The sequence below is a fragment of the Hylobates moloch genome, unplaced genomic scaffold (genome assembly GCF_009828535.3).
Source record: "Hylobates moloch isolate HMO894 unplaced genomic scaffold, HMol_V3 SCAFFOLD_10, whole genome shotgun sequence".
NCBI lineage: Eukaryota > Metazoa > Chordata > Mammalia > Primates > Hylobatidae > Hylobates > Hylobates moloch.
In genome coordinates this window covers 29,183,522-29,211,472 of record NW_026652285.1, presented here as the reverse complement: position 1 = coordinate 29,211,472, position 27,951 = coordinate 29,183,522, and the positions used below count along the sequence as shown (strand labels likewise).

Genomic DNA, 27,951 nt, shown 5'->3' with positions numbered 1-27,951 from the left:
GTCCTTCTTATTAAATGTGTGTGCATGTGTGCAACACGTGTACACACATACCTTGCCCCCAAACTGGAGTGCTGGATGGGGGCCATTTCTGCTCTACCCACCACCTCGCATGCTCCATTCTTTGCCTCTGAAGCCACCCCCAATGCTCAAGGCTTCTTTCCATCTACTACTGAGTTGGGGTCTGGGGAGGGTGACCCCCAGCAGCCACTGCTGTGCACCTCTCTGTGTGAACTTGGCTTAGACAAGCAAGTAGGAAAGTAAGTGGATGTGGTGATGTAAGCCCTCCCTACTTCCCCCGTTCTAGGGGACATCTTGCTAGTGAAGGCACAGCTGACCCCAGAAGTACTATCCCCGACTCAGAGGACAGGATGTGGGGGATTTGACCTAGGCCCTGAGACACATGGAACCAGCTACCCAGGGAGCAAAGCAAGTGCCAGGGTTTCTGGGGCACAGGCCAGGGCCAGACACTAGGTCTGCCATCCCTTGCTCCCCCAGTGCCTGGCACAGTGCCTAGCCCACAGGAGATTTACAATAGACACCGGTGGAATGAATGAGCTTGGACAAGATCAGTAAACAGAACCTTAATTTCCTCTCCTATAAACAGGAAATTAGAGGAGCATCTGCTCCTCTTACCAATGTGTTGTGGGGAGCAAAGGAGGTCATCTCAGCCGGGCGCGGTGGCTCACGCCTGTAATCCCAGCACTTTGGGAGGCCGAGGTGGGCCGAGGTGGATCACAAGGTCAGGAGATCGAGAGCATCCTGGCTAACAAGGTGAAACCCCGTCTCTACTAAAAATACAAAAAATTAGCCGGGCATGGTGGCGGGCGCCTGTAGTCCCAGCTACTCGGGAGGCTGAGGCAGGAGGATGGCGTGAACCCGGGAGGCGGAGCTTGCAGTGAGCCCAGATCGCACCACTGCACTCCAGCCTAGGGGACAGAGCAAGACACTGTCTCGAAAAAAAAAAAAAAAAGTGAAACTGATTTGAATCCCAGCTCTGCCCCTTTCTAGCTGCGCTACCTCAGGCAACCTCTTGGAGCCTCAGTTTCCTCATCTGTACAATGGGAGCTACAAAACCTTCTTCACAGGGGTGGAAGCTCAGTGTTTGGCATATTAGGCATTCACTACTATTTTCGTCGTGCTTATGAAAGTACTTTGAAAACTGCAAATGCTTTTCAAATATGAGTTACTATTTTCTTTTTTTCTTTTTCTTTTTTTTGTCCAGGGAATCCATTTCAGAGAACCAAATGTACTTTAGGGAAAGAGTTCATACAATAAACAAAACTAACAATAATCCTCCTTGTCCTTATTGAGCATCTATTAAATGCCAGGCATTGTGCCAGCTTCTTTAAACACATCACGTCGTGAAAGCTATGGGTCCCCTATCCTATTTTGTAGGTGAGGAAACTGAGGCACAGAGAGGTTGAGCTACTTCCCAAAGTTACAGAGCTAGGAAGCAGGGCAGCCAGGATTTTTAACCAGGATCCCAGGCTTTCTCTCTTGTGAACCCAAGCCCCTCTGAGATTTACCGGTGCATCCTGGGAAGAGCTCTCAATGGACAGCAGTTGTGGGTGAATGGGGCTTTCTGGAGCCATCCTCCACTTGGATGGCTCAGGATTCTGCTCTGTCTGGCTCTGCCCAGGAACACTGCTCCTCATTCACTCTTACCTTCTGTAACTCAGTGTTCCCACCCCCTGCCCCAAGGATTATATAAGGCAGCCCAGTAAACACCCTGCAGGCCTCAGGACTCCTGGGGAGATAAGACGGTCTACAAATGTGATCTCTCGCCCTCACCCCTTCTCAGGACCCCACTCTAGCTGGCTGTTTTCCTCCTGAGTCATGAGCCTGCCTGTGCCTGTGCGTGTGCCTGCATGTGTGAGCATACACTCACGCCATGTGCCCACGTGTGCAGACTTGTACACCACAGGTGACCCAAACACACGTTAGTACACATGCGTCTTCACTATTTTTTTTTAAACAGTGGAAGAATCCTGCAAAGTGTCCCCACCTAAGTCTTTCCTTCTCAGCAAATTCAGAACAGTTAACTTTGCTTTGACAAGGAGCTATGAAAGAAAGAAGATGAAGGAAGGAAGGAAGGAAAATGATAAAAGTTTGTTTTTGTTTTTTTTTTTTGGAGAAGGAGTCTTGCTGTGTTGCCCAGGCTGGAGTGCAGTAGTGCGATCTCAGCTCACTGCAAGCTCCGCCTCCTGGGTTCACGTCATTCTCCTGCCTCAGCCTCCCAAGTAGCTGGGACTACAGGTGCTCGTCACCATGCCCGGCTAATTTTTTGTATTTTTAGTACTGACGGAGTTTCACCGTGTTAGCCAGGATGGTCTTGATCCCCTGAGCTTGTGATCTGCCCACCTCGGCCTCCCAAAGTGCTGGGATTTACAGGCGTGAGCCACCGTGCCTGGCGATAAAAGTTTTTAAAAAAGAAATTTGGCCAGGCGCAGTGGCTCACACCTGTAATCCCAGCACTTTGGGAGGCCGAGGCAGGTGGATTACCTGAGGTCAGGAGTTCAACACCAGCCTGGCCAACATGGCACTTTGGGAGGCCAAGGCAGGTGGATTACCTGAGGTCAGGAGTTCAACACCAGCCTGGCCAACATGGCGAAACCCGGTTTCTACTAAAAATAATAAATAAATAAATAAATAGCCAGGCATGGTGGCACACACCCGTAATCCCAGCTATTCAGGAGGCTGAGGCAGGAGAATTGCTTGAACCTGGGAGGCAGGGGTTTCAGTGAGCCGAGATTGTGCCACTGCACTCCAGCCTGGGCAACAGAATGAGATTCCATCTCAAACAAATAAAAAACCAAAAAAAAATTTAACTCTTGACTCATTCTCTTCTCGTCCCAGTCACATTTAGTAGCAGATCCATTTTATTGGAGGAGAGTTCTCGTAGTGTTCGCTGTAACTTGGCCCGGTGGAAAAGTGTGTAAGCCTGTGTTCTTTCCGAAACCATTTTCTGGTCATTCAGGATTTTACGCAAATGCCTGTAGCTGTCTGAGCTGCATTCCCCAAGCCACTGGGGGCAGCCCAGACTCCAGATAACTGCACCACCTACATGACGAAGCCACTTATCCAGGTTGCCTGAGTCACTGAAGGCTGCTGTCCCCACATCAGGCTGGACTTCCTGCAAGTCACACCAAACCATCAACAGAACATTCTCCACATTCGGGGTTTTGCCCCCAGAGACACTTTACAAGGAGTGTCAGTTCCTACCCTCACTGGCCTGGCCTGAATTCTCCCAGGTCTGAGATTGGGACGACCAGGGTGGGGGGACGGGGCACATCCTGATCATGATAATTCTGACCTCACAGGAGCACTTGGGAGCCAGGACGACTCTGGATCCTTTATAGCCAGGGACCATCTGTGCCTTCGAGAAACTCCCCCACCCCACCTGCGCCAAGCCTGTCCCTAATGAAACTAGTGCCAAAGACACGAGATCGCATTCCCTTCACTTCTCTTAGCTAAAACCAACTAAGACTTCAGTCACCTTCTTCGTTATTCTTCACTCCCACCCACAGCAAAAGAGAAGAAAGGGAGAAATCCAGAGTCTCTCCCCGACCAAGTCCTCCAAGAACCGCTTGAGTGGGGTTGGCACTAGGACTAAGTGTAGTGGGGGATACATAGGCCAGAAAGCCCAGCCTTCTCTCCTCCAGTGTCCCCAGGTCCCCCTGTCCCCCACTTCCAGAGAGCAGAGCTGTCCTCTCGCTGTCTGCTAGGGAGTAGCCAGTTCTTGCTGCTCCACACTGCTGCAAGGAAAGTTAGCACCTGCAGGAGGCGTGGGTTTCTGGGGAGCTGGGGCATCCTGTAATGGGAGGCTCCAAGTCCCCTGCAGGCAACTGCGTTTGGAGGCCATTTTCTCCATTTTATAATAAACATCCTGGGACTTCCTCACCACAAAGCCGCCAACCCCCACCCCTACGGGATGCAACAAGGGGGTTTCTTCCGTCTACTCACCTGTCCGCTATAAGGGTAGGGACAAAGCAAGCCCTTAGAAGAGGATTTTGGCCTTATAATTAAACTTTTAACCAGATCTAGTTTTCCCCCTCTGCCAAATTGAATTTTCCTTGTTCACGTTTTCTCCGTTTTGGACTCAGCTGACTGATTTTGTTTCATGTCATAGAAGACTCATATATCCCGTGATTTAATTAATCTCGCCAGCTGTCTGGCTGTCCCACAGGACCTGCCTTCTCCACTGTTGGCGTTAGAAAACGATTCCCTTTGCCTTTCCTCGCTCTGGCCTCGGCGTGGAGCCCCAGGATCCCTGACCTGCCCTGTGGGCTCCCCAGCCAGGCGTCCACGCAGGGCCTAGATGTCTCCCAAGGGGCTCAAAGTATCCGCCAGGAAGGTACATGCCCTCCACCCCGCAACACACACACACACCCCACAGGCGCGGGTGGGCAGCTGCCGGAAGCCCTACGGCTGCAGTTTTATTACAAGATTTCTTTCCAAACGCAAAATCAGGCCAACAAGCTCAGCGACTCTGACGCTTCACATATTCACCCACTCGCACCCTGCTCCGAACCCACCCGCACCAACGTACACACAAAACTCCCACGCGAGCGACCGCAGTCCCAAATTGCATCTCCATACCCACTCCCACCCTGCCCCGAACGTCTTAAAAAACAAACCAAAAAAAAACCTGGTAAGAACCTTCACCCCACATTCTCCCAACCCGCAACGCTGCAGCGCACACAGGACAGAGCCGGGCGTCCAAGACCCTTTCCGCGCCCCCGCCGAGAGTCTCGCCGCGTCCCCGCCCGGTCGCCCCAGGCTCGTAGCTGCCCACCCGGAGGCGGCGGCAGAGCGCAGAGAGCGGGGCGAGGGTCCGGGTCTCCGGGGTCCTTCTTGCAGCAGCGCTGGCGAGGGCGGACCCAGATGGCGCTCAGTACAGCCCCAGGATGGCGGCGCCCACGTCCTTGGAGGGCCGGCGCTCCTGCACCAGAAAGTTGATCATGCTCTCGGACTTAATGAGCAGGTTGCAGCCCAGGAAGAAGACGCCGAAGACCACGGTAAGAGACAGCACGCAGAGCACGGCGATCTGCGCCACCCGCGACACCCACAGGCTGCGCTCGTCGGGCGCCAGCCCCGCTGGGACCCCGTCGCTGGCGGCCAGCGGTGCGCCCCCGGGACAGCAGCCCAGCCACGTGCCCAGCCCGTGGGTGCGGTTTCCCAGGGCGGCTCCGGCGCCGCCGCCCACGCCGTCCACCTCCTCCAAGCCGCTGTGGTTCAGGAAGGTCGCATTCATCGCCGCGCGGCGCCGGGGGTCTCGGCGCGCAGTCCCGGGCGCACTGGGCTGCTCGCCGGGGTCCGAGCTCTCAGGGACGCTCCGGACCCCTCCGACCGGCTCGTGCGGTGAGGGGAGGGGACGAAGGCGGAAGGCTGCCTGCGCGCTCTCGGGCCGCCTATCCCTAGGCACCCGGCGGGAAGCGACCGCCCGGAGGAGCGAGCAACAGGCGGCGCAGGAGCTGGAGCCGGAGAACCTAGTGTGCGTCGCGGTCGCCTGCTGGGTTCCTCGCGCGCCCGGCCGCCCCTCCCATAGCAACGGCCCGGCCCCGCCCCGCCGATCCCCGCAGCATCTCCGAGGGGCGGGAATCCCGCCGCGGGCGCAGCCTCCCCGGAGTCCAGGTGCTGGAGGGGGTCGGGAGATCGGCCAGCCTCTGTCCTCGGGCCGGCGAAACTCCACCCCCTTCTGGCACCCGCTGTCCGTTCTTGGCTAGAAAACCTCTCCAAGGTGCCCATTCCAGGATTTGATACCCTTAGCAGTGGGGTTATTCCTGAATCTGCCCTGACTCTCTTCGCTTATTATTTAAGCCCTCGTAAGCCTTGCTAGACATCAGAGGAGTCGCCGGGACCCCTGGCGCTGCCCACCCCACTGGCCCCGGGTCTCCTGGGCGGTCCTGCCTCCCAGCTTTCCCGGGGTGAAAGCTGTCGCGGCGAGGCGGGCTCTCTGCCTCCTTCCCCACACCCTCCCCGCAACTTGGTCCCATTTAACTTTTTTTCTTAATTAAAAAATAAATTACTGTTTTTTCCCTTTCTTTTTTACACAAATATAGTTATTGTAGACTAGTTAGAAAACATGAATTACCAAAATTACTCTAAAACTTTATAATCCTGCCTCCTAGAGAGTGTCGATGTTATCACCTGGGTATAAACTCCTCCCAGACTTTTTCTATTTGTGCCTTTCTCTAGATAACAGATATGGGGATGCACTGTTCCTGCTTACTGCCTCCTAACATTTCCTCACAACAGTGTAACTTTCCCTAGCGATGGTCGTCTACAACTATGGCTCTGAATTGCCTTGGAGGGTTTATTAAAACCCAGATTGCTTCCACCTCCCGCCCCCAACCCCCCCCACCCCAACCAACCCCAAGAGTTTCTGAATCAGATGTGGGATGGGGCCCCAGAATGTGCATTTCTAACAGTTCCCACGTGATGCACAAACTACTGATCTACAACACCATTTTTAGTGAAGGAATGGCATTTTAAGGTATGGACTACTACAATTTATTTAACCAAGCTTCCTGTTGGGTGTCTGAGTTTTTCTTTCCTTCTTCCTCGTTCTCTCTTTCCTTCCTTCCTTCCTTCCTTCCTTCCTTCTTTCCTTCCTTCCTCTTCTTTCTTTCTCTTCTTCTTTCTCTTCTTTCTTTCTCTTCTCTTTCTTTCTTTCTTTTTCTTTCTCTTTCTTTCTGTCTTCTTTTTTCTTTCATCAGAAACAATATTACCATAAGGAGCCTTGTAACAAAGTATTTGTGCCAAAACTGATTTTGATTTAGATTATATTTTGAAAAATGGACCTGTAGAATCAAAAAGTAGGCCGGGCGCGGTGGCTCACGCCTGTAATCCCAGCACTTTGAGAGGCCGAGGCGGGCGGAACACGAGGTCAGGAGATCGAGACCATCCTGGCTAACACGGTGAAACCCTGTCTCTACTAAAAATACAAAAAAAAAAAAAAAAATTAGCCGGGCGTGGTAGCGGGCGCCTGTAGTCCCAGCTACTTGGGGGGCTGAGGCAGGAGAATGGCGTGAACCCGGGAGGCGAAGCTTGCAATGAGCCAAGATCGCGCCACTGCACTCCAGCCTGGGCGACAGAGTGAGACTCCGTCTCAAAAATAAATAAAGAATCAAAAAGTACTTCCTACTAAATTGCTTTCCAGAAATATACCAGTGTACAATCATGCCGTGTGGGGAAAGGGGGCTCCCCACCCCCAACATTGTTATCATTATTTTAAAAGTCTTTGCCTGAGTAGGGAACGGCGGGGGGGCGGGGGTGGCGGCGGGGGGGCAGGGGTGGTTTCTCACCCGTATGTTAATTTGCATGCTTTGATTGTTGCAGGAGAGTAAGGAAAGCACTTTGTTATTGCAATAACGCAGGCAAAAGATGCTGCCTGGAGACTTGAATTCCGGTGGTGACAGTGAAGTGGGAGACAAGGGGATGGAAAGGGCATGGCAACACACAGGCATCACAAAGCTTCTGCTCCCTGGTATGGTTTGAATATGTCTCCCCAAGTTCATCTGTTGGAAACTTGATCCCCATTGTGGAGGTGTTGGGAGGTGGGGTGAGATGCTGCCATTGTTTGGGTCGGGGGCACCACCCTCATGAATAGATTAGTGTCATTGTCTCAGGAGTGAGTTCTTTATAAAAGGATGAGTTTCACCCCTCTTTCTCTTTCTCTCTCTTCTCTTTCTGGCATGTGATGTCTTCTGCCATGTTTTAATGCAGAAGGAAGGCCCTCACCAGATAGATGCTGGCCACTTGATCTTGGACTTCCCAGCCCCTAGACTGTGAGAAATTAATTTCTATTTATAAATTGCCCTCTTTATAACAAGCATCCTGTTATAGCAGCATAAAGCAGACTAAGACACCCATACCCATCCTGATACTCATTATTAGAACATTAAGCATGTGTGTATATCCTGCTAAGTTATTAAAATTATTATTTTATTTATTTATTTTTTTATTTTGAGACAGGATCTCGCTCTGTTGCCCAGGCTGGAGTGCAGTGGCGCAATCACAACTCACTACAGCCCTGATCACCTGGCTCAAGTGATCCCCTTACCTCAACTTTCTGAGTAGCTGAGCCCACAGGCATGTGCCACCATAATTTTTTATTCTATTTTTAGTTGAGACAGGGTCTCACTATGTTGCCCAGGATGGTCTCGAACTCCTGGGCTCAGATGATCTACCACCTCAGTTTCCCGAAGTGTTGGGATTACAGGTGTGAGCCACTGTGCCTGGCAAAATTATCACTTTAAAGATGAAGAAACTGAGGCACACACAGGCACCCCAGATTGGGAAACAACCTGGCTCATACTCCTCAGTCCTGGGAAAGCTGGCCTGGCACAAAGGCACGCAGTTTTCAGGGCAAGAGTCTCCCTGCCCTGATCACCCCTCAGAGCCAGGATAGAACAGGGAGTCCAGCAGGTGTCTGGCCTGAACATTCTGTCCTCTGCTTTGGCCCAGTTGGATTTCTGTAGAGAAATGCTCAGTTATATCCTTTGTCTGAAACCAACCCCTGGCTTTTGCTACACCCTGGACTTGGAGTCCGTACCTTGATTGCATCCAGCTGAAGTCAGACTGCCTGATGGAAAGGAAAGGGGTGGGGTGAGTGAGGATGCAGAATGGGGGCCTGCCCACTCCAGCAAGTTGTGAGGAGGCTGACATGATGGCTGACCTTTCCTTTATTAAGCACCTATTGCATGCCCAGTGCATTAAATACATTAGCTCCCTCAATTCTCTCACACCAGCCTTTGGGTTCTGCTGGACTGTCCCCGTGACATGAGGAAACAGCGGCACTGAGTGTTTAATTGACTTACTCAAGATCACACAGCTAGTTAAGCATCAGAGCCAGAATTTCAGCCCAGATCTGTCCTGTTCCAAAGCCACGCTCTTCATTATCCCCGTCCCCCTCTCTCCCATCATCCCTGGGGGAGGTGCTGGGGAGGGACAAAGACATCTTTGACCTGGGAGCAGGAAGGAGAGAGAGACCTTGGGCTTGTGGACGTAAACAAAGACCACCCAAATGAGAGCAACAAAGGCTATTTATTCAGAGCTTGCTACAGTAAGGGAGCCAGCCACTGTCACTTGCTTTTCATGGAGACTCAAAGGCAGGCAGAAGGGGAAAGCTTTATAGTGGAAAAAGGAGAAGGCTTCAGGTATGTCCTGTTGGTGGTGCAGGAAAGCTACAGTTGGGCTCATTAGAAGAGGGGCATCTTAAGTAATTGGTTAGGGGAGCATATTTGGCTTTCTTCAGTTTGTCCTGCATTGAAAGTGGGAACAAAATTAGAGAAGCTGTCAGTTACCATCAAGTCCTGGCCATTTGGGGCTGATTGCTGCAAGGATTGTTTCTTGGCTTCCTGGGCTGGTGCTGTAGGTTTGGGGGCAGAGTTCTATTTTAATATGTGGTCTGGCCATTGTCCATTTGCATATTTGGTCTCCCAGACCCATCCATGTCAGGAGCAGGACCCCACCTGGCCTGGACCCAGCTAACCACTCCTCCTTCTGTGGTTTCTGTCTGCCCTTTCTTCTTCTTCTTTTTTTTTTTTTTGAGACGGAGTCTTGCTCTGTCACCTAGGCTGGAGTGCAGTGGCACGATCTCTGCTCACTTCAGCCTCCAGCTCTCAGGTTCAAGTGATTCTCCTGCCTCAGCCTCCCGAGTAGCTGGGATTGCAGGCATCCACCACCACGCCTGGCTAATTTTTGTATTTTTAGTAGACATGGGATTTCACCATGTTGGCCAGCTGGTCTCGATCTCCTGACCTCAGGTGATCCACTTGCCTTGGCCTCCCAAAGTGTTGGGATTACAGGCATGAGCCACTGCGCCCGGCCCTGTCTGCCCTTTCTTGAGCCTCTGGTCCCAGCAAGTTTGGTTGTAGTTTGATGTGTATTAACTCTTAATTCTCATAATAACCCTGAAAGGTAACTGTATTTGTTATTTATTGCTGCATCACAAATATCTCAAATTGAGCAAACATTTATGATCTCACGTGGTTTCTGAGGGCCAGGAACCTGGAAGCAGCTTAGGTGGGTGGCTCTGGCTCAAGGTGTCTCAGAAGGTTGCCGTCAGGATGTTGGCCAGTACTGCAGTCATGTAAAAGCCTGACTAGGGAGGGGCCATTTGCTTCCAAGGTGACCCCTTACACGGCTGTTGGCGGGAGGCCTCTGTTCCTCAGTGGCTATTGGCAGGGGGATCCTCTGTTCCTCGCCATCGGACCTCTCCGTGGGGCTGCTTGAGTGTCCTCATGACATGGCGGCTGGCTTGCCTCAGAGTCACTCTTGAAGAATGTGCTAGAAGGTGAGCACCTGGTTGGAAGGGAGAGGGACAGAAGAGTGAGGTTACAGAGTGAAACACGTCAGCTCTCATTGTTATTTAATCTTCACAGCAAGACTTGTAGAAAGAAACAAGTTGACAGATGAGAAAATAGAGGCCTGGAAGGAAAAGGATCTTGTCCCAGGTCACAGAGCTGGTAATAGCACAGCCAGGATTTAAATCCTTAGTTACCTTACAACTAAGCTCAAAGTCTTTCCAGCACTTGGCATATGTGTATGTGTTGGGGGTGGGGGTGGGAGTGCTTCATTGTTGGGGAAAGACTCCCCCGAGCCAGGCTTAGAGGGGCTCAGGAGCCTAACAGCCAGTCTGTCAACTGGCTGCCTCCCCCTGCTCTAGAGAAAAGGAAGCCAGTGCCTCTGGGCCCAGCCACCACCCACACGGGACTATTTTTACCCTCCACCTCAGGGACAAGTCTGCATTTCCCAGCTCTGGAAGGGCCATCTGGGCAGTCCGGCTGCCCCAGGAAGAGCTGCCACCCAGAGCTTTATGCCCTGCTGTCTCTGCAGCTGTTTCTAGATGAACCTTTAGCCCTCTGGCATGCCTGAGCCATCCAGAATCAGTAAGAAGTCCCCCTCCTCCAGATCTCAAGGTTAATAAAAGCTCCTAATTAGTATCACTTGCTGGATGGACCCGCCAGAAGGGAAATGCTTAAATCTGCAGAGATTTTAAATTGTTCACATTTGTCAACAAGTGGTCTTTTATGAGCCATTTTAATGAAGAGATAAGAATGATTTTATTTGCATATTCAACTGTAAACCACCCAGACACCTTCAGAAACATGTAACTAGATGACCACTATATGACAGTGTACTTCAGGGAGGCCTAAGAGCCTTTGAACATCATTTATTTTCTGAAGTGGTTTTAAACAACCCCCCAGGACCCTGTTTACACTCTTCATTTGTTTGGCACGCTCTTCCTGGAATGGGCAAAGGTTGCCTTCTGCCCGTTTGCCCAGTTCCTGTCCAAATGATCTCACGTTTCAAATTGGCAGAGGGAAAGTTAATGACGTTTTACTGCATCTGGTACAGAATTGAAATAAACATGGATTGCCCTGTTCAGCCTTTGACCCCTAAGAGACTTCAAGGTTGGCCCCTGCTCAGTTTACCTACAGAGGTTGAAGGCAGAGGGAAGTACCCAGGCAGTTCAGGCCAACCATGCCTGTAATCCCAGCACTTTGGGAGGCCGAGGCAGGTGGATCACGAGGTCAGGAGTTCAAGACCAGCCTGACCAACATGGTGAAACCTCGTTTCCACTAAAAATACAAAAATTAGCTGGGCGTGGTGGCGCACGCCTGTAATCCCAGCTACTCAGGAGGCTGAGGCAGGAGAATCGCTTGAACCCGGGAGGCGGAGGTTGCAGTGAGCCAAGATCGCACCATTGCACTCCAGCCTGCGAGACAAAGCAAGGCTCCATCTCAAAAAAAAAAAGAAAATTTAAAGAAATGCTTTGCAGGTTAGGTGTCTACACAGTAGCAGAAAGGGACCAGTGCCTGGGTAAGTTCTACACAGTGGAGAATGAGACAGGCATCCCAGGTGACATGGAGCTCACAACCCAACAGAATACCTGGATTTTGGACATCTGTGATCTACTTCTGCCCTGCCCCTAATTGGCTGTGTGACATTGGACAATCAACCATCCTCTCTGAGCTTCCATTGGCTTATCCATTAACTATGGGAGCTTAATCAGAATGCCTTCAATAAACCTTTATTTACAAAAACAGGTAGTGGGCCAGATGGGCCCTCGTCTGTCTTCTTCTGCTCTATGCTTCTTGTGGGCTTGAAGACAGTGAGGAGCCGAAAGTCTGTGCCTCGTCTACCCCAAAAGTACTGCCTGGGCCTCTGGTACCCCAATCTGTAAAATGAGAAAGTTGGTCAATACCGATGTTCTCCAAAGTGTGCTCTTTGGATAAATAGTTCTGTGAGGTCTGCAACAGAGTAGACATTGACCTAAACAGATTTCATTGCTATAGGACTTCTCGGGAGCTTTAGTATGTGGATGTACATTGTGAATTTCCCTGGGGATGGGGCGAGGGGGGGGGATGCGGGATTCAGCATTTGTCAATGGAATCCTTTTTTGCCAACACCAACTAATATTTTGTGCCACTATGTACCATTTAGCACAGTTTAGGAAATGCCCTGAAGCCTCCCAAGCCTCAGTTTCCTTCCTTATAGACCAGGGATGATGATGATGGTAACTGCCTCCTAGAATTGTTGGGAAGGTTAAACGAGGTAATGCCTGGAAACGGGCCTGGCGCAGTGCCTGGCACAGAGTAAGTGCTCAATAAATGCTAGTAGCTATTATTTATAATAAGGTCCTTCCTTTATGGCTCTGACATTCTGCGCTTCCAACTGTAGGGTGTAATTAAGCTCTAAAGCATCTGGCTTCCCGAGTAGAAAAAATAAGCCTGGAGGAAGGAAAAAGGAAGAGAAAGCTCCTTATGGGTTGCCCATTTGTTCACAAGCCTCACTGCCAGCCATCACAACAAGGGAATGTAGCAAGATGCCAACTCCTAATGATGGAGCTTGGGTGGGTTGGTGGTTCCCTGTTTAGCTTAGACACTGTGGGGAACTATCTGAGACCGCAGAAAAGTGAGAGGTAAAACCAGTGCTGCTTATGGTCAATCAGTGAAACCTAACTGCATCCTATGTGGGTCTTCCTTTTCCTTCTGTCCTGGACACAGTGATCCTGGCCACTTTCAGGTATGTGTGACCTGCTGGGGGGAACAGTCACAAGGAGAGCTGAGTCAGAGAAGGTAAGTGGGACAGATCAGACTGGAAGGGCAGGAAGGGCAGTCCCACAGAGGAATAGCATGTGCAGTGGCTCAGAGGCTGGCGGAGTGCATAACTATAGTTGCAGGCCAGGCGGGGCGGCTCACACCTGTAATCCCAGCACTTTGGGAGGCCAAGGTGGGCAGATCGTTTGAGGTCAGGAGTTCAAGACCAACCTGGCCGACACGGTGGCCCGTCTCTACTAAAAATACAAAAATTATCCAAGCGTGGTGGTGCGTGCCTGTAATCCTAGCCCCTCAGGAGGCTGAGGAAGGAAAATTGCTTGAACTCGGGAGGCGGAGGTTGCAGTGAGCCAATATGGTGCCACTGCACTCCAGCCTGGGCAACAGAGTGAGACTCCATCTCAAAAATAACAATAATAATAATAATAACTGTAGTTGCAGGGGAACAGGCATGGGGAGGTGGTGAGGAAGAGCATCAGAAGAGATGGCTAAAGAGGCACGTGGGCGCCAGGACGCTCAGGACTTCATCCAAAACACAGGGGAGACACATGATCAGCCTGGCATTTACATTTCCCCAGATTAAAAATAAAACGACTCTTTTCTGCATTAAAAAATTTGACAATAGATTTTACAATAAGAAAAAATTATATTTTTTGAAAAAGAAAGGAAAATGGTGAAGACTCTTGCAACCGATGGAGGACAGAGTGGACTGGCTCTAGGAGGCCGGTTTGGGGGCTACTGCAATAGACAAGGCAAAAGGCACTGATGAGCGACCCAACTCTAAGTATATACCCAAAGAACTAAAAACTGGCACTCCAGAAAATATACACACATGCATGTTCATAGCAGCACTATTCACAACAGCCAAAAGGTAGAAACAGCCCAGATACTTATCACTGGATGAAGGGATAAGCAAAATGTGTATTATCCATACAATGGAATATTATTCATAGAAAGGAGTGAAGTACGTATGCATGCTATAAACCTTATAGCATATACTTACACATACTTTAATAATGTGGATGAACTTCAGAAACATTATGTTAAGGCTGGGTGCTGTGGTTCATGCCTGTAATCCCAGCACTTTGGGAGGCCAAGGCAGGCAGATCACCTCAGGTCAGGAGTTTGGGACCAGCATGGCCAACACAGTGAAACTGTGTCTCTACTAAAAATACAAAAATCAGCCAGGCATGGTGGCACATGCCTATAGTCCCAGCTACTTGGGAGGCTGAGGTAGGACAATTGCTTGAACTTGGGAGGTGGAGGTTGCAGTGAGCCGAGATGGCATCGCTGCACTCCAGCCTGGGCAACTAGAGCAAGACTGTCTCAAAAAACAAACAAACAAACAAACGCATTATGTTAAGTGCAAGAAGCCAGACTCAAAAAATAACATATACTGTATGATTCCATTTGTATGAAATACCCAGAAAAGGTAAATCCAAAGAGAGAACCAAGATTGGTGGTTGCTGGGGCTGGGGAGAGAGATGAGTGGGGGAGCAACTGCTTGATGGGTACAAGGTTTCCTTTTGGAGTGCTGAAATGTTTTGGAAGTGGTGATGGACATTGTGAATGCACAAATTGCCAAAATTGCCAAGACATTGTTCACATTCAAACCGTTAATTTTACGTTATGTGTATTTCATCTCAATTTTTTTAAAAGGCAATGATGCAGATGAACAAAGGCAGGGAAAGAGGAGATGGAAAGTGGGAGGGGATTCTGGAGGCTGTGGATCTGAGGAATGGTTCCCGGATGTCTGGCCTTCACTGGGAGTGAACAAGTGGGCGGAGTGGTCGGGCCAAGGTGGAGTTGAGGGGCTCAGGGTTGAACATGATGAGTCTGAGGTGACCGTGGGATGTGCCCGTGACAGTGTCAGACAGACAGTTGGAGGCATGGCTGGGGAACTTAGAAGAGGCACCCTGGGCCTGGAGATAAAGGTTTAGAAGTCATCAGCTTGTTCACTCATTCACTGAACACGTACTGAGCATCTTTTGTGTTCAGCTAAGTGCTAGGAAATCACGGTGAAAGCCAGTCCCTGCCTTCAACGAGCTCAGACAAGTAGAGAAACTAGATAATGATAAGCGGTGAGAAGATGTGAATAGAGGAAGACACAGCGTGTGGGGGGCACCCAGAGGGGACACTGTGGTCGCAGGTCCACAGAACACAGGAAATGAGTGTTTCACTCTGTCCCTCAGCAGTTTAGCAATGCCAACCCCCGCTCGATCATGGGAAATCATTTCCAGACTCTGCTGGCATAGCCAAGGACTCCATGCAGATTCTGCAAGGTGGAGGACTTTTGAGTAGGCATGCTAGTCAGATGCCTTTCCGGTGTAGGATAGGACGTGTTGTAGGGACTCCTGTCACCTGCTTCAGGGTCTGTGAAGGCAGGAAATAGAAACATATTCAGGTCAGGACAACTGCTGGGGACTACCCCCTTCGAACAGATCCCATGGCCAACACAAGCACAAGGCAGGTTGGCTCTGGCTAAGTTGTGCTCAGAATTGTAAAGACATCTTGCCCCTTGTTTTGTCTGCTCTAAACATCATCTGCTTTCTTTTGAGGAATCGCCCCTCCCCATCCCAACCAGTTAAGATGGGACCTGCCAATTAGGCTTCCCCTGCCCCCCAAATATAAGGGGACGCATGACCGAGGCTGAGCCAATCTTAGTACTCTTCTGCCTGACCTTGATGATTAGCTCAGGGACAGGGTTGTGACCAACGACAGGCTGGTTGGTGGCCACCAGGGCCCCTGGCCCCAGGTATCACATCCTTGTGTCGTCACTCCCACAGTGATGCTGGGCTTGGCTATGTGACTGGCTTTGGCCAGTGGGACAATTGAAAGCGTAATGTAAGCAGAGGCTTGGTGAGTGCTTGCACAATGGGGCTGGTCCTCTTAAAACACTCACTTTTGGGACCCAGCTGCTGTGCCAAGAAGCCCAAGCTGGCTATTCAGAGAGAGCGTATGAACAGGGCAAGTTTCTAGCTTTCAGCCATCCTCGCCACGGTGCCTGACATTTAGGGAAACTATTTTGGGCACTCCTGTCCCATGAATGACAGAGTGAGACCAGCAGAGCTCTGCAGCTGAGCCCCAAACCCCACAGAATCATGAGAAATAATTAAATGGTTATTGTTAAGCCATTCCGTTTTGGGGTTGTTTGTTACACCATAAGGAATAATTAAAAGATAAGCCAAAATGGGCCAATCTGAAATCTTCCCTGAGAATTTCTACATGGAGCTGGTGGAAAAGAGCTCTATTCTGTCCAGTGACAAGGCTATAGGGACGCAGGCCTATTATATTCCTCTCCACAGTGGAAAGATAGAGAAAACCTATCTGCGGCAGAAAGGGTGAAGTCCCAGACACAGAAGAGTTAAAACAATAGTGAAAGAAAGCCCCAACATTTAGAACCCTGGACCCTCCTGTAGTTTGGTGACATTAAATCCCCCTTTATGGCTTCAGCTACCTCAAGATAACTTTTTATCAGTTACACAAAGGGTCCTATGTAATTCACCTGATAACATATCATAAAGATCTTTGCCAATGTCCTTAAGTCAAGAATAAAGTGATCATACTATTGATGTTGTTGAAAGCTTTATTGAGCGTGTACAATGTGAGAATCTTGAAGGATCTTCCCCCAGTCGTTGTAAGGGGTAAGACAAGGGAAGGACATGGTTCACACCACACCAGGAACCAGTGTCCAGGGCATTCACCTGTCAAGGCCAGCTGGATGCAGGAAGGTGTTCACACTCATTTGAGTATTAGAAACACGTTTATTTCTCTCTTTCTGTAGGACAATTTGACAACACACACAAAATGCTTTTTTTTTTTTTTTTCTTAAGATAGAGTCTTGTTATGTTGCCCAGGCTAGAGTGCAGTGGCACGATCTCGGCTCACTGCAACATCCACCTCCTGGATTCAAGCAATTCTCGTGCCTCAGCCTCCCAAGAAGCTGAGATTACAGGCATGTGCCACCACACCCAGCTAATTTTCATATATTTAGTAGAGACAGGGTTTCACCATGTTGGCCAGGCTGATCTTGAACTCCTGGCCTCAAGCAATCCTCCCTCCTTGGCCTCCCAAAGTGTTGGGATTAAGGTGTGAACCACCACACCTGGCCAGAAACTGCTTTTAAAAGGTTCAGGCCCTTTACTCCAGCAATTCCACTTCCAGGAATTTATCCTATTGCAATGATTTTCAAATTGTGTTCATGGTGGAACCCTGGGGTTCTACAGAGGTGCTTTGCTAGTTCTGCAAAACTTTGATTTGAATGTCACTGGTACTGATTTAAAACTATAGTCATCATCTTCTGAGATGTCATCTTGAGATGACGTCTAACTGGTCTAGAAGACCCCTAACTGGTCTTCTAAATACTGCATATTTGAATTTATAAAATATGCCAACAGAATGACTTCTTACCTGTTGCTTATATGAGCCTTATTAAGTTTCATTCAAAGAAGGGTCCTACTTCTAAAAAGAAACAGTATAGGCCAGGCACGGTGGTTCACGCCTGTAATCCCAGCACTTTGGGAGGCCGAGGTGGGTGGATCACCTGAGGTCAAGAGTTCAAGACCAGCCTGGCCAACATGGTGAAACCCCGTCTCTATTAAAAATACAAAAAATTAGCCGGGTGTGGTGGTGCACCCCTGTAATCCCAGCTACTCAGGAGGCTGAAGCATGAGAATTGCTTGAACCCAGGAGGCAGATGTTGCAGTGGGCTGAGATTGCACCATTGCACTCCAGCTTGGGCAACAAGAGCAAAACTCCATCTCAAAAAAAATAAATAAATAAAATAAAATAAAATAAAAATAAACAGTATAAAACCACTGTCACAAGAAAACGATCATTTTATCCTAGAAGGTTTAGCTTCATGAAGATGTACTACACAATGTTTATACAGAGTTAGTTCAGTGAACCATGGCTCACAGGCCGGATCTGGCCACCACCTGTTTTTCTAAATAAAGTCTGATTGAAACACAGCTATGTGCATTCATGTACGCATTGTCTGTGGCTGCTTTTTGCAATAATGGCAGAATTCAGTAGTTGTAACAGAGAACTTGTGACCTGCAAAGGCCAAAACAAATACCACCTAGCTCTTTACAGAAAAAAAGTTTGCTAGTTCCTGGTTTATAATGATATGAAAATTGGAACCAAGCTAAATGCCCAAGAAAGTAGATTGATCAAATTACAACACATCCCTTCAGCGAATGGAATGAATGGAATGCAAGGCCCTTGTTGAAAAATAATGCTGGCTGGGTGTGGTGGCTCATGCCTGTAATCCCAGCACTTTGGGAGGCTGAAGCGAGTGGATCACCTGAAGTCAGGGGTTCGAGACAAGCCTGGCCAACATGGCAAAACCCCATCTCTACTAAAAAATTAATTAATTAATTAACCGGGCATAGTGGTACACACCTGTAATCCCAGCTATGTGGGAAGCTGAGGCAGGAGAATCGCTTGAACCCGGGAAGTGGAGGTTGCAGTGAGCCGAGACTGTGCCACTGTACTCCAGCCTGGGCGACAGAGCAAGACTCCATCTCGGAAAAAAAAAAAATGTTTTAGTTCAGCAGCTCTTAGGTTTGGCTGCATACTGAAACTATCTGGGGAGTTTTTAAAAATTGCAAAGCTCAGGCTACCCCAGATGAATTAAATTTGACTCTAGGGGTGGAACCCAGGCATTGATATTTTTAAAGCTTCCCCAGGGATTCTAATGCAGTGCCACTGTTGTAGAAGAATATTTAATGAGGCCAGGTGCGGTGGCTCATGCCTATTATCCTAGCACTTTGGGAGGCCGAGGTGGGAGGATCACCTGAGGTCAGGAGTTTGAGACCAGCCTGGCCAACATGGTAAAACCCCGTCTATACTAAAAATATGAAAATTAGCCACGTGTTGTGGGCACCTGTAATCCCAGCTACTTGGGAGGCTGAGGCAGGAGAATCGCTTGAACCTGGGAGACAGAGGTTGCAGTGAGCCGAAATTGTGCCATTGCACTCCAATCTGGGAGACAAGAGTGAAACTCCGTCTCAAAAAACAAAAAAGAATATTTAGTGACACAGAAAGATGGCCACTATATATTATTATTATTATTATTTTTTTGGATAAACAAGTTTATTTGTAAATTTAGTCAACATACATAATTGACCTAAAAACTTCAGTAAATTTTAAAACCACTTGGAAGACCATTTCTATAAAAATTATTTTCCCAGGACAGTAACCAGATGTAACCTAACCCAACACCATCTTAATAGGCAGAGGTTCAGTGGGCTGGAGTTTTGTGCTCCTCCCCCACACCAAGTTTTCATAATACAAATGCCACAAGAAAAAGAACTTCAGTACTGTTTCCTCTTAGCAGAGGAGAAAAACTCAACCTAGTTATGAGACCAACCACACAACACAATGAAAAGCTGCACTAACTAGTTCAGAATATTAGTTAAGATGATGCTAGTGTGAATAACTTGTTTTTTCTAGAGCCCTTATAAATAAAATCCCCCAGTTAGTGTTTGCATTATCAGCTAGAGGGTTAACGTGGTAGAATGAGGACTTATGCAAGGTATAAATGAGCATAGCATTTTACTACTATGAGAACAAGTGCAGTCAGAAGAAAACCAACTGGACTCTAAATTACACACAGCTTAATGACAAGACTCCCCACCACTTGTGAATGTAAAACATTTAATTTAAAAATGTTGACACTACAATATATAAAATAGCTATTATAAATGCACATAGTGTATTCTATAGCTGCCAGGTTTACTTTTTTTTTTTTTTTAAAGGAAACTGTAAGTTACACTGTGGTTAAGACTTGTATCTTCACCCTTGAAAAAGCCCACATTCGATCACAGTGATGTATGGTCAGACTTAACAGCCCCAATTGTTAAACACTTGGATCAAGTCATAACCAGTTTTATTGCAAAAGGACTCAGTACACATTTATCAACTCTAGTACCTTAATAGCTACCCAACAAATCATTAACATACAGAAACATGCATCATGAGAAGCAAGAAATATCACCCATCGCTTCTGCGTATTAGCAACTTGTCGCTCCTGAGCAACAGTGCTCACATCACTGAGGTCTGTGAACAGTCACTTTCGCATTCATCCTGAGTGAAAGATGGAATGACTTAAGTACAAATGCAACATATTATATAAACAATTTCTTACAAAAAAAGTCACAAATTAAACCAAAATGTTTTACAGACTTTACTACAAAACGCCATAAAAACTGCCTTCACTTAAGCTCTCTCTCCCCGTATCCGGCGAGCCAACTGGACGTCTTTGGGCATGATGGTGACTCTCTTAGCGTGGAGGGCACACAGGTTGGTATCTTCGAACAGACCCACCAGGTACGCTTCGCTAGCCTCCGGCGGCGCACCGATGGCTGCGCTCTGAAACCTCAGGTCGGTTTTGAAATCCCGCGCGATCTCCCTCACCAACCTCCGGAAGAGCAGCTTCCGGATGAGCAGCTCGGTCGACTTCTGATAACGACCAATCTCTCGAAGCGCCAGGGTCCCGGGCCTGTAGCGATGAGGCTTCTTCACCCCGCCGGTAGAGGTGGCGCTTTTCCTGGCGACTTTCGTGGCCAGCTGTTTGCGGGGGGGCTTTCCCACCGGTGGATTTACAGCAGTCTGCTTGGTTCGGGCCATTTTCTTTCACCCAACGCCGAAGTTTTAGGTCACTTCTCCGACCGCCGCGCCGCTTCCGCTGCCCGAGGAAGAGCCGCAGCCGACTGAGCGAAGAACCGACACAGCCCAACGCACGACCAAACCGCTCTGCGCTCGGCCACTATATATTATTAACTGAAGACAAAGAATATTTTCTAAAACAATGTGTAGCATGTGACTCCTTTCTGGTAAGTTGCTACACACACATGCAAACAGACTCACATGTATGAAAATATATGCCCAAACATTGACAGTGGCCAGCTCTATAGGCTGGGACTAGGAGAGATTTTGATTTTTTTTCTTTTTGCTTATCTGTATTTTTTAGATGTTCTACAATGAACATGATATCTTATAATAAGTGCAAAAAATAAAGTTGTCAATAGCTTAAAAAGCCATGTACTTTTTGTTTTAGGCAAAACTACAAAGAGGAGCATCTAATCAAACAACACATCCCCAGGTCACTTGTGTATGCAGCATGCCCTCAGGCATGCATCCCAACACAGGCAGATCCCGGGCTCATGGGACAACAGGTTTTCCTTGGTGAGGAAGTCAGGCACTGCCGCCTCCAAGCCTCAGGCTCCTCAACTGTTAAGAAGGGATCAGTCTGCCTGCCCCCAGGATTTAAGGCAGGCATGCGTAGTGTCTGGCACCTAGTAGGTGCTCAACAAAGGTTGCTTAGTTCTCCGTAAGAAGCTTTTAGCGTCACAGCCTGCAGCCAATCAGCTTCTTGCTGTTCTCGCCAAAGGAGGATTGGCTTTACCAAAGCTGGGCTTGCCCAAGTTCATCCGCAGCCACTGGTCTTTGATGCTGTCCACCTTGGCTTGGAATCTCTCGCTCTTGGAATTTTTCTGTGTCCCCTAGAAGGACTGTGACCTCTCATCAATACAACCTGTATACCCTATTCCCAGAATGGGTTCCATCTGCGTAAAGGAAGTGAGGGCTTTAAGCCTTCCTGGGGCTGCTCACTTTTTTTTTTTTAATTATACTTTAAGTTTTAGGGTACATATGCACAACGTGCAGGTTAGTTACATATGTATACATGTGCCATGTTGGTGTGCTGCACCCATTAACTCGTCATTTAACATTAGGTATATCTCCTAATGCTATCGCTGCTCACTTTTAATAAAAACAATAGTGGCTGCCACGTATCAGAATTGCCCTACATGTGCCTGGGCTGACATCCTCTATCTCTCAGCCCCAACTCTGTAGGAATGTGAAATTGTTCCCATTTCCCAGATGAGGCTCAGAGAGATGAAGGAACTCCTTGAAGGTCACACAGCTGGTCCATGGCAGGTGCCACTCTGCCTTCTTAGCTATCTTGGTTCCATCTTCTACTTCAAAAGACAGACATTCCCCAGTGGATTCTTAACGTGCAGCCAGGGTTGAAAAGCATTGTTATAAAACTAGTGGTTCTCAACATTGACTATACTGTGGAATCACCTGCACTGATTTACAAAAATGCTGGTGGGGGCTGGGTGCGGTGGCTCAGGCCTGTAATCCCAGCACTTTGGGAGGCCGAGGCAGATGAATCACATCTGAGGTCAGGAGTTTGAGACCAGCCTGGCCAACATAGTGAAACCCTGTCTCTACTAAAAATACAAAAATTAGCCAGGTGTGGTGGGGGGTGCCTGTAATCCCAGTTACTCAGGAGGCTGAGGCAGAAGAATCACTTGAGCCTGAGAGGCAAAGGTTGCAGTGAGCTGAGATCATGCCATTACACTCCAGCCTGGGCAACAACAGTGAAACTCCATCTCAAAAAAAAAAGAAAAATGCTGGTGGGGGTTGGGAGTTGAAGAGTGGGGAGGGTGGGAAGAGGACAGGAAGAAGGGGATGGGGGAGGCTTCTGAAGTTCTGGATAATGTTCTATTTCTTGATCTGGGTGCTAGCTACTTGGGTGTGTTTATTTTGTGAAAATCATTGAGCTGTACATTTATGATTTGTGTACTTTTCTATATGAATGCTAGTCTACAGTAAAATTTTAAAGAAAAAAAGAAGCTGTCATCAGCCACATCACTGCCTCCTGGGAAAAGGCAGTCCATGGCCTTGACCCATATTTTGAGGATGCTTTTCTCAGCATCAAGCAGTTGTTGGCCTCTAAGTCTGTGACTGTCCCTGCCAATGAGCAGACTAACCCTACTTTCTTGCCATTGAGGCTTCTTCCTGGGTTAATGCTGGGTTAGCTACAAAACAAAACAAAAAAACACAAAAGGCCAGGTACAGTGGCTCATTCCTGTAATCCCAGCACTTTGGGAGGCCAAAGTGGGTGGATTGCTTGAGTCCAAGAATTTGAGACCCGCCTGGGCAACATGGTGAAACCTCGTCTCTACTAAAAATACAAAAAATTAGCCAGGCATGGTGGTGCGTGCCTGTAGTCCCAGCTACTGGGGAGGCTGAGGTGGGCAAATTGCTTGAGCCTGGGAGGTAGAGGTTGCAGTGAGCAGAGATCAAGCCACTGCCCTCCAGTCTGGGCAACAGAGTGAGACTATCCCCCCACTCCCCCAAACAATACCCACCGTTGCTGTGGTTGCAGGTACTCAGACAGCCAGGTTAAGCTGGTTAAGCTCCACGGTCCCTCCCTCCCACAGTGGGAGTCATATGACCCTATCCCGTCTACGCCCCAGGACCTAGGGCAGCAGGGGTGTAAATGGCTACAGCCGAGCACCCTGGGCCTGAACTGTGAGTTCCCTGGTTGACCTCTGCCTTGTGTCATAATTTGAGCCACTAGAGCTATGTTCTCTTGTTCTTCAGCTGCAGGTTCTGATTTTTAGCTGGCTTATGAATATGTTAAAGGAAAACAACACTTCCAACCCTCCTTTGCAGCTAGGCATGGCCATGTGACTCAGTTCTGGCCAAAAAAATGTAAATAAAACAGTCTGTGCAATTCTGGGGAAAAAAAGAGAGTACTCTTCTCCTTCCCATACTTCTTCCTGATACCTGGAATATAGCATGGAAAGGCTGAGCTCCAGCAGCCATATTGTACCATGGGGTAAAAGTCATGTTTGTGGTTAGCAGAGCAATAAGACAGGAGCCTAAGTCCCTTCTCCCTTTGCATCATGGAGCACCCTGTTGGCTCTGGAATGATTCCCTCAGGACAGCTAAACATGAGTGAGAAACTGAGCTTTGAACTTGTTTGAGCCAGTGATATTTGAGGGTTTTCATTCTTCTCAACCCAACTGAATCCTACCTGATACAGTAGGATGTGCTCCTTGGTCCTGAGTTCCCGCCTTGGTCACCTGCCCAGTGTAAGGAGGAGGGGCCTGGCCTGCTCCATCCTGCAACTGGAGTTCTGCCCTCGGCCCACCTCAGTGGCTGGTCCCTGCTACCTGCTGGAACTCCATCCACGCTGCCTCCCCACTCAGCAGGATTCTGTTCCTTGGCTGGCCCCTTGCCAGGGTGGATGGCAGGCCTCCCACTCTGCTTGCTTTCCTGGAGTGAGCGCTGCTGCTTGCCTCCAACTCCCTGCTTCCCACTTATCCCTGTGCCCTTGGCTCCTGCCCTGGGCCTGCCAGAGTGGCTGCTCTCTGGATATCCCAATGCTACCAGTATCTTCCCCAGGAGCAGCCCGTTCCTGACATATAGGAACAACGGCTCCTTCATTCATTGACTCATTTAAGCAGATATTTACCAAGCATCTGTTATCAGCATTGAGAACACCACAGGAAATAAGATCAGGTTGAATGGTGGGCCTAGTGCAAGCGCTTACAAGTATAGGCTTTAGAGTGAGAACATCAGGCCCAGCCAGCTAAGACACTGAAACCCATCACAAGGAATTTTCAGGAGTTTCCTTTAAGGATATGCCCATGACCTGGGTTATGTGTCCAAGTCTGATGAGTCACTACACCTCCCAGTCCTCAGCTGTCCCATCTGCATATGGCGAGGCTGAACTGCATGCTCTTGATGACTCTGTGCAGGTCTGACTTCCTGTGAAGGTAGGAAAGGGCCCAGGGGCCCCTAGGCCTGGTTTTGCCACCCATGGGCTGCTGCCGGATTTAGGGCCTTAAAACAACCACTTTATTATTAATTTCTTTAGAGACAGGGTCTCCCTCTGTTGCCCAGGCTGGAGTGTAGTGGTGTGACCATAGGTCACTGCAGCCTCAAACTCCTGGCCTCAAGCAAGCCTCCTGCTCAGGCCTCCCAAAGCGCTGGGATGACAGGCATGAGCCACCACATCCAGCCCTCACTTTCTAATTATTTATTATGATTTTGTCGATTGACTGGGGCCAGCCAATTCTTCTGCTGGTGACAGTTCCTTCAGCCCCTCTGACCTCTGGCCTAACATGGAAGTGGGGATAATCCATGTACCCAGAATCCTCCCAGAATTGATGAGATAAGACTCCAGGTAATGGAATAGTTAATGAGGAGGAGTTTCTCTTTAGAAGTAATCCAGCTAATAAATGAAGACAGGATGATAGAATTAGAATATTACAATTTCTGAGCCAGGCACAGTGGCTCACACCAGTAATCCTAACACTTTGGGAGGCCGAGGCAGTCTGATTGCTTGAGCTCAGGAGTTCGAGACCAGCCTGGGCAACATGGTGAAACCCTGTCTGTACTAAAAATACAAAAAATTAGCCAAGTGTGGTGGCACATGTCTGTAGTCTTAGCTACTCAGGTGGCTGAGGCACGAGAATCACTTGAACCCAGGAGGCAGAGGTTGCAGTGAGTCAAGATCCTGTCACTTCACTCCAGCCTAAGTGATAGAGTGAGACTCTGTCTCCCCACCTCACCAAAAAAAAAGAATATCACCATTTCTAACCCCCAGTGAAGTAACTGGTCTAGACATTGAATGTCAATAGCTATTAATGTCACAAAAAGGAAGTCACTAGACATTCTGTGCCTTCTGTGGAAGGACCTAATACCTACTAAGAACAAGTCTTGCCCAAAACTCAAAATCTTAATCTGATCAGGCCTCTAGATTCAACTATCAACTTATAGGAAATATAGAAGACAGAGAAATCTGTATAAATGACATCACGGATTTGCAATAATCAAAATCCAGACCGTGGGTAATATCTGCAGGATGCATGATAGGGCTTATTCAAGAATAAAGGAAGGCTAGGTGTGGTGGCTCACGCCTGTAATCCCAGCACTTTGGAAGACCTAGGCAGGTGGAACATTTGAGGTTAGAAGTTTGAGACCAGCCTGGCCCAGATGGTGAAACCCCATCTCTATGAAAAATAACAAAAATTTGCCGGGCATGGTGGCAGGTGCCTGTAATCCCAGCTACTCGGGAGGCTGAGGCAGGAGAATTGCTTGAACCCGGGAGGCAGAGGTTGCAGTGAGCTGAGATCGCACCACTGCACTCCAGCCTGGGCAACAAGAGTGAAACTCCATCTGAAAAAAAAAAAAAAAAAAAAAAGAGTAAAGGGAAAAAGAGAAAGATAAAAGAGGAATCCATGGATTAAAAGATTTAAGAGACATCAACTAATCATATTGTGTGCATCTTGTTTGGATCTTCATTTAATCAAAATGTTACAAAATGCTTTCTGACGGAAAACAGTTGGAAATTTGAACACTTACTGAATATATAATGATATTAAAGAATAATTGTTTTAAGAAACACAGAGAGAGATAATGTGTGACCAACACTTGATAAAGAAGAACCCAGCAGCCTGTCTCTTATTAGAGAAGGCTACAAGGTATGCTGGGAGTCCTAACCCCGGCTCGGCCATGAGTGTGCTGTGTATGTGGCCTTGGCTGAGTCCCTTTCCCTGCCTAGACCTTGGTTTTCCCATTTATGAAGTGAAGGAGGGGACCCAAGGGGCGTGTTCAACTCTGGCCTGCTTTTGCTTTGTCTTGTCACGTGCAGCCATGGAGCCTTTAACTCAGGGCCTGTATCAACACCACTATGCATCCACAAGAGTATAAAATGGGCAGAAGAGTGCTTGATGGGCACAAGTCCAGAGCTGTCAGCTTCTGCAGAACCCAGAACAGGAAGGGTCACCTCCCTGAGGCACCTGGCCTGGAGAATCACTGCATAATCCCAGGTAGACCTGGTCAAAGCCAAGGGGAAGGAGAAACTGCTGGAGGACTTCCTCCCACAAACCGTGGGCACGTGTTATCTGCTCACCAGGATGCTTCAACCTAGTTCTGATGCCTGGGGACTTCTGGTGAGTTCCCTGGGCCTCCATCCTGATCTGTTCACCTTCTCAGGACTCTAGTTGAGTTGGGCTGCATGCGACAGACCCCTGTGAGTGCAAATGAACAATGTCACTGGATTGCTGCCTCACTGGCCCCTCAATTCCATGTTGCTGGCGTCTGCCCCCCTGCCCTTCAGATACTGTCATCATGGAAGAATCATCCTTAGCACAGAAACTCACACACTGTAAATGCTCCATGTAAAGAGGTGAAGGGGTGGAGAGGGAACCTCCCTCCCAGACCATCATGGATGCTTAACATTCTCTTGAAGCCTGATGAGCTTTCTCCAGAAAGCTGAACTACAATAATCACCATCTGCTACCAACACCAACGAGTTTAACACATGAACTAAGTAATCGAGAAGGACACTTCCGTTTAAGTGGGTACTATAGAGCAGTAGCGAGGCCCACACGTTAGTGTCAAATCTGGATGCACATCCTTGCACTGTCTCCTATCAGCTCTGTGACTTTGGGCGTTTCTTAACCTCTCTGCAGCTTATTTAGTAAGAATGCTGTGAAGATGAGATGACTCCCTTCATACAGTGTTTGGCATCGTGCCTCACCCACCAGAAGGGTTCAATGTGTGTCCACAGTTGCTTTTTTTCTTTGAGACTGTGTGTCCCTCTCATATCCAGGCTGTGGTGCAATCATAGCTTACTGCAGCCTCAAACTCCCAGGCTCAAGGGATCCTCCTGCCTAAACCTCCCAAGTAGCTGGGACTACAGGCACACGCCACCATGCCTGGCTAATTTTTGTAATTTTTTGTAGAGACGGGGTCTTGCCATGTTTCCCAGGCTGGTCTTGAATTCCTGGGCTCAAGTGATCTGCCCACCGTGGCCTCCCAAAATGTTGGGATTACAGGCGTGAGCCACCATGCTAGGCCTGTTAGGCGTTTCTCAACCTCTCTGCATTTAGTTTCTTAACAACTCTTATTTAGTAAGAGTGCTGTCAGCCAGGAACCATAGCTCACGCCTGTAATCCCAGCACTTTGGGAGGCTGAGGCAGGCAGATTACTTGAGGTCAGGAGTTTGAAACCAGCCTGGCCAACATAGTGAAACCCCGTCTCTACTAAAAATACAAAAATTAGCCGGGTGTGG

At 48.6% G+C, this 27,951-nt stretch overlaps 2 protein-coding genes across 2 annotated transcripts; both read right to left on the bottom strand.

Annotated features, from left to right (window-relative positions):
- Nucleotides 1-4,403: 4,403 nt before the first annotated feature.
- RPRML (reprimo like) lies at nt 4,404-5,654 on the bottom strand. The gene has a single exon (XM_032163934.2). It carries the CDS (start codon nt 5,252-5,254, stop codon nt 4,892-4,894), a length of 363 nt encoding a protein of 120 aa, XP_032019825.1. The 5' UTR covers nt 5,255-5,654; the 3' UTR covers nt 4,404-4,891.
- Nucleotides 5,655-20,242: 14,588 nt separating this feature from the next.
- Nucleotides 20,243-21,155, bottom strand: LOC116474989 (histone H3.3A-like). The gene is made up of 2 exons (XM_058446088.1): nt 20,940-21,155; nt 20,243-20,852 (listed from the first exon to the last, which is right to left on the bottom strand). Exon 2 carries the CDS (start codon nt 20,697-20,699, stop codon nt 20,289-20,291), a length of 411 nt encoding a protein of 136 aa, XP_058302071.1. The 5' UTR covers nt 20,700-20,852; nt 20,940-21,155; the 3' UTR covers nt 20,243-20,288.
- Nucleotides 21,156-27,951: the final 6,796 nt, after the last annotated feature.

Excerpts from the sequence above, each read along its gene's own strand:
- RPRML (XM_032163934.2), bottom strand. The coding sequence starts at position 5,254 with ATGAATGCGACCTTCCTGAACCACAGCGGCTTGGAGGAGGTGGACGGC.
- LOC116474989 (XM_058446088.1), bottom strand. The coding sequence starts at position 20,699 with ATGGCCCGAACCAAGCAGACTGCTGTAAATCCACCGGTGGGAAAGCCC.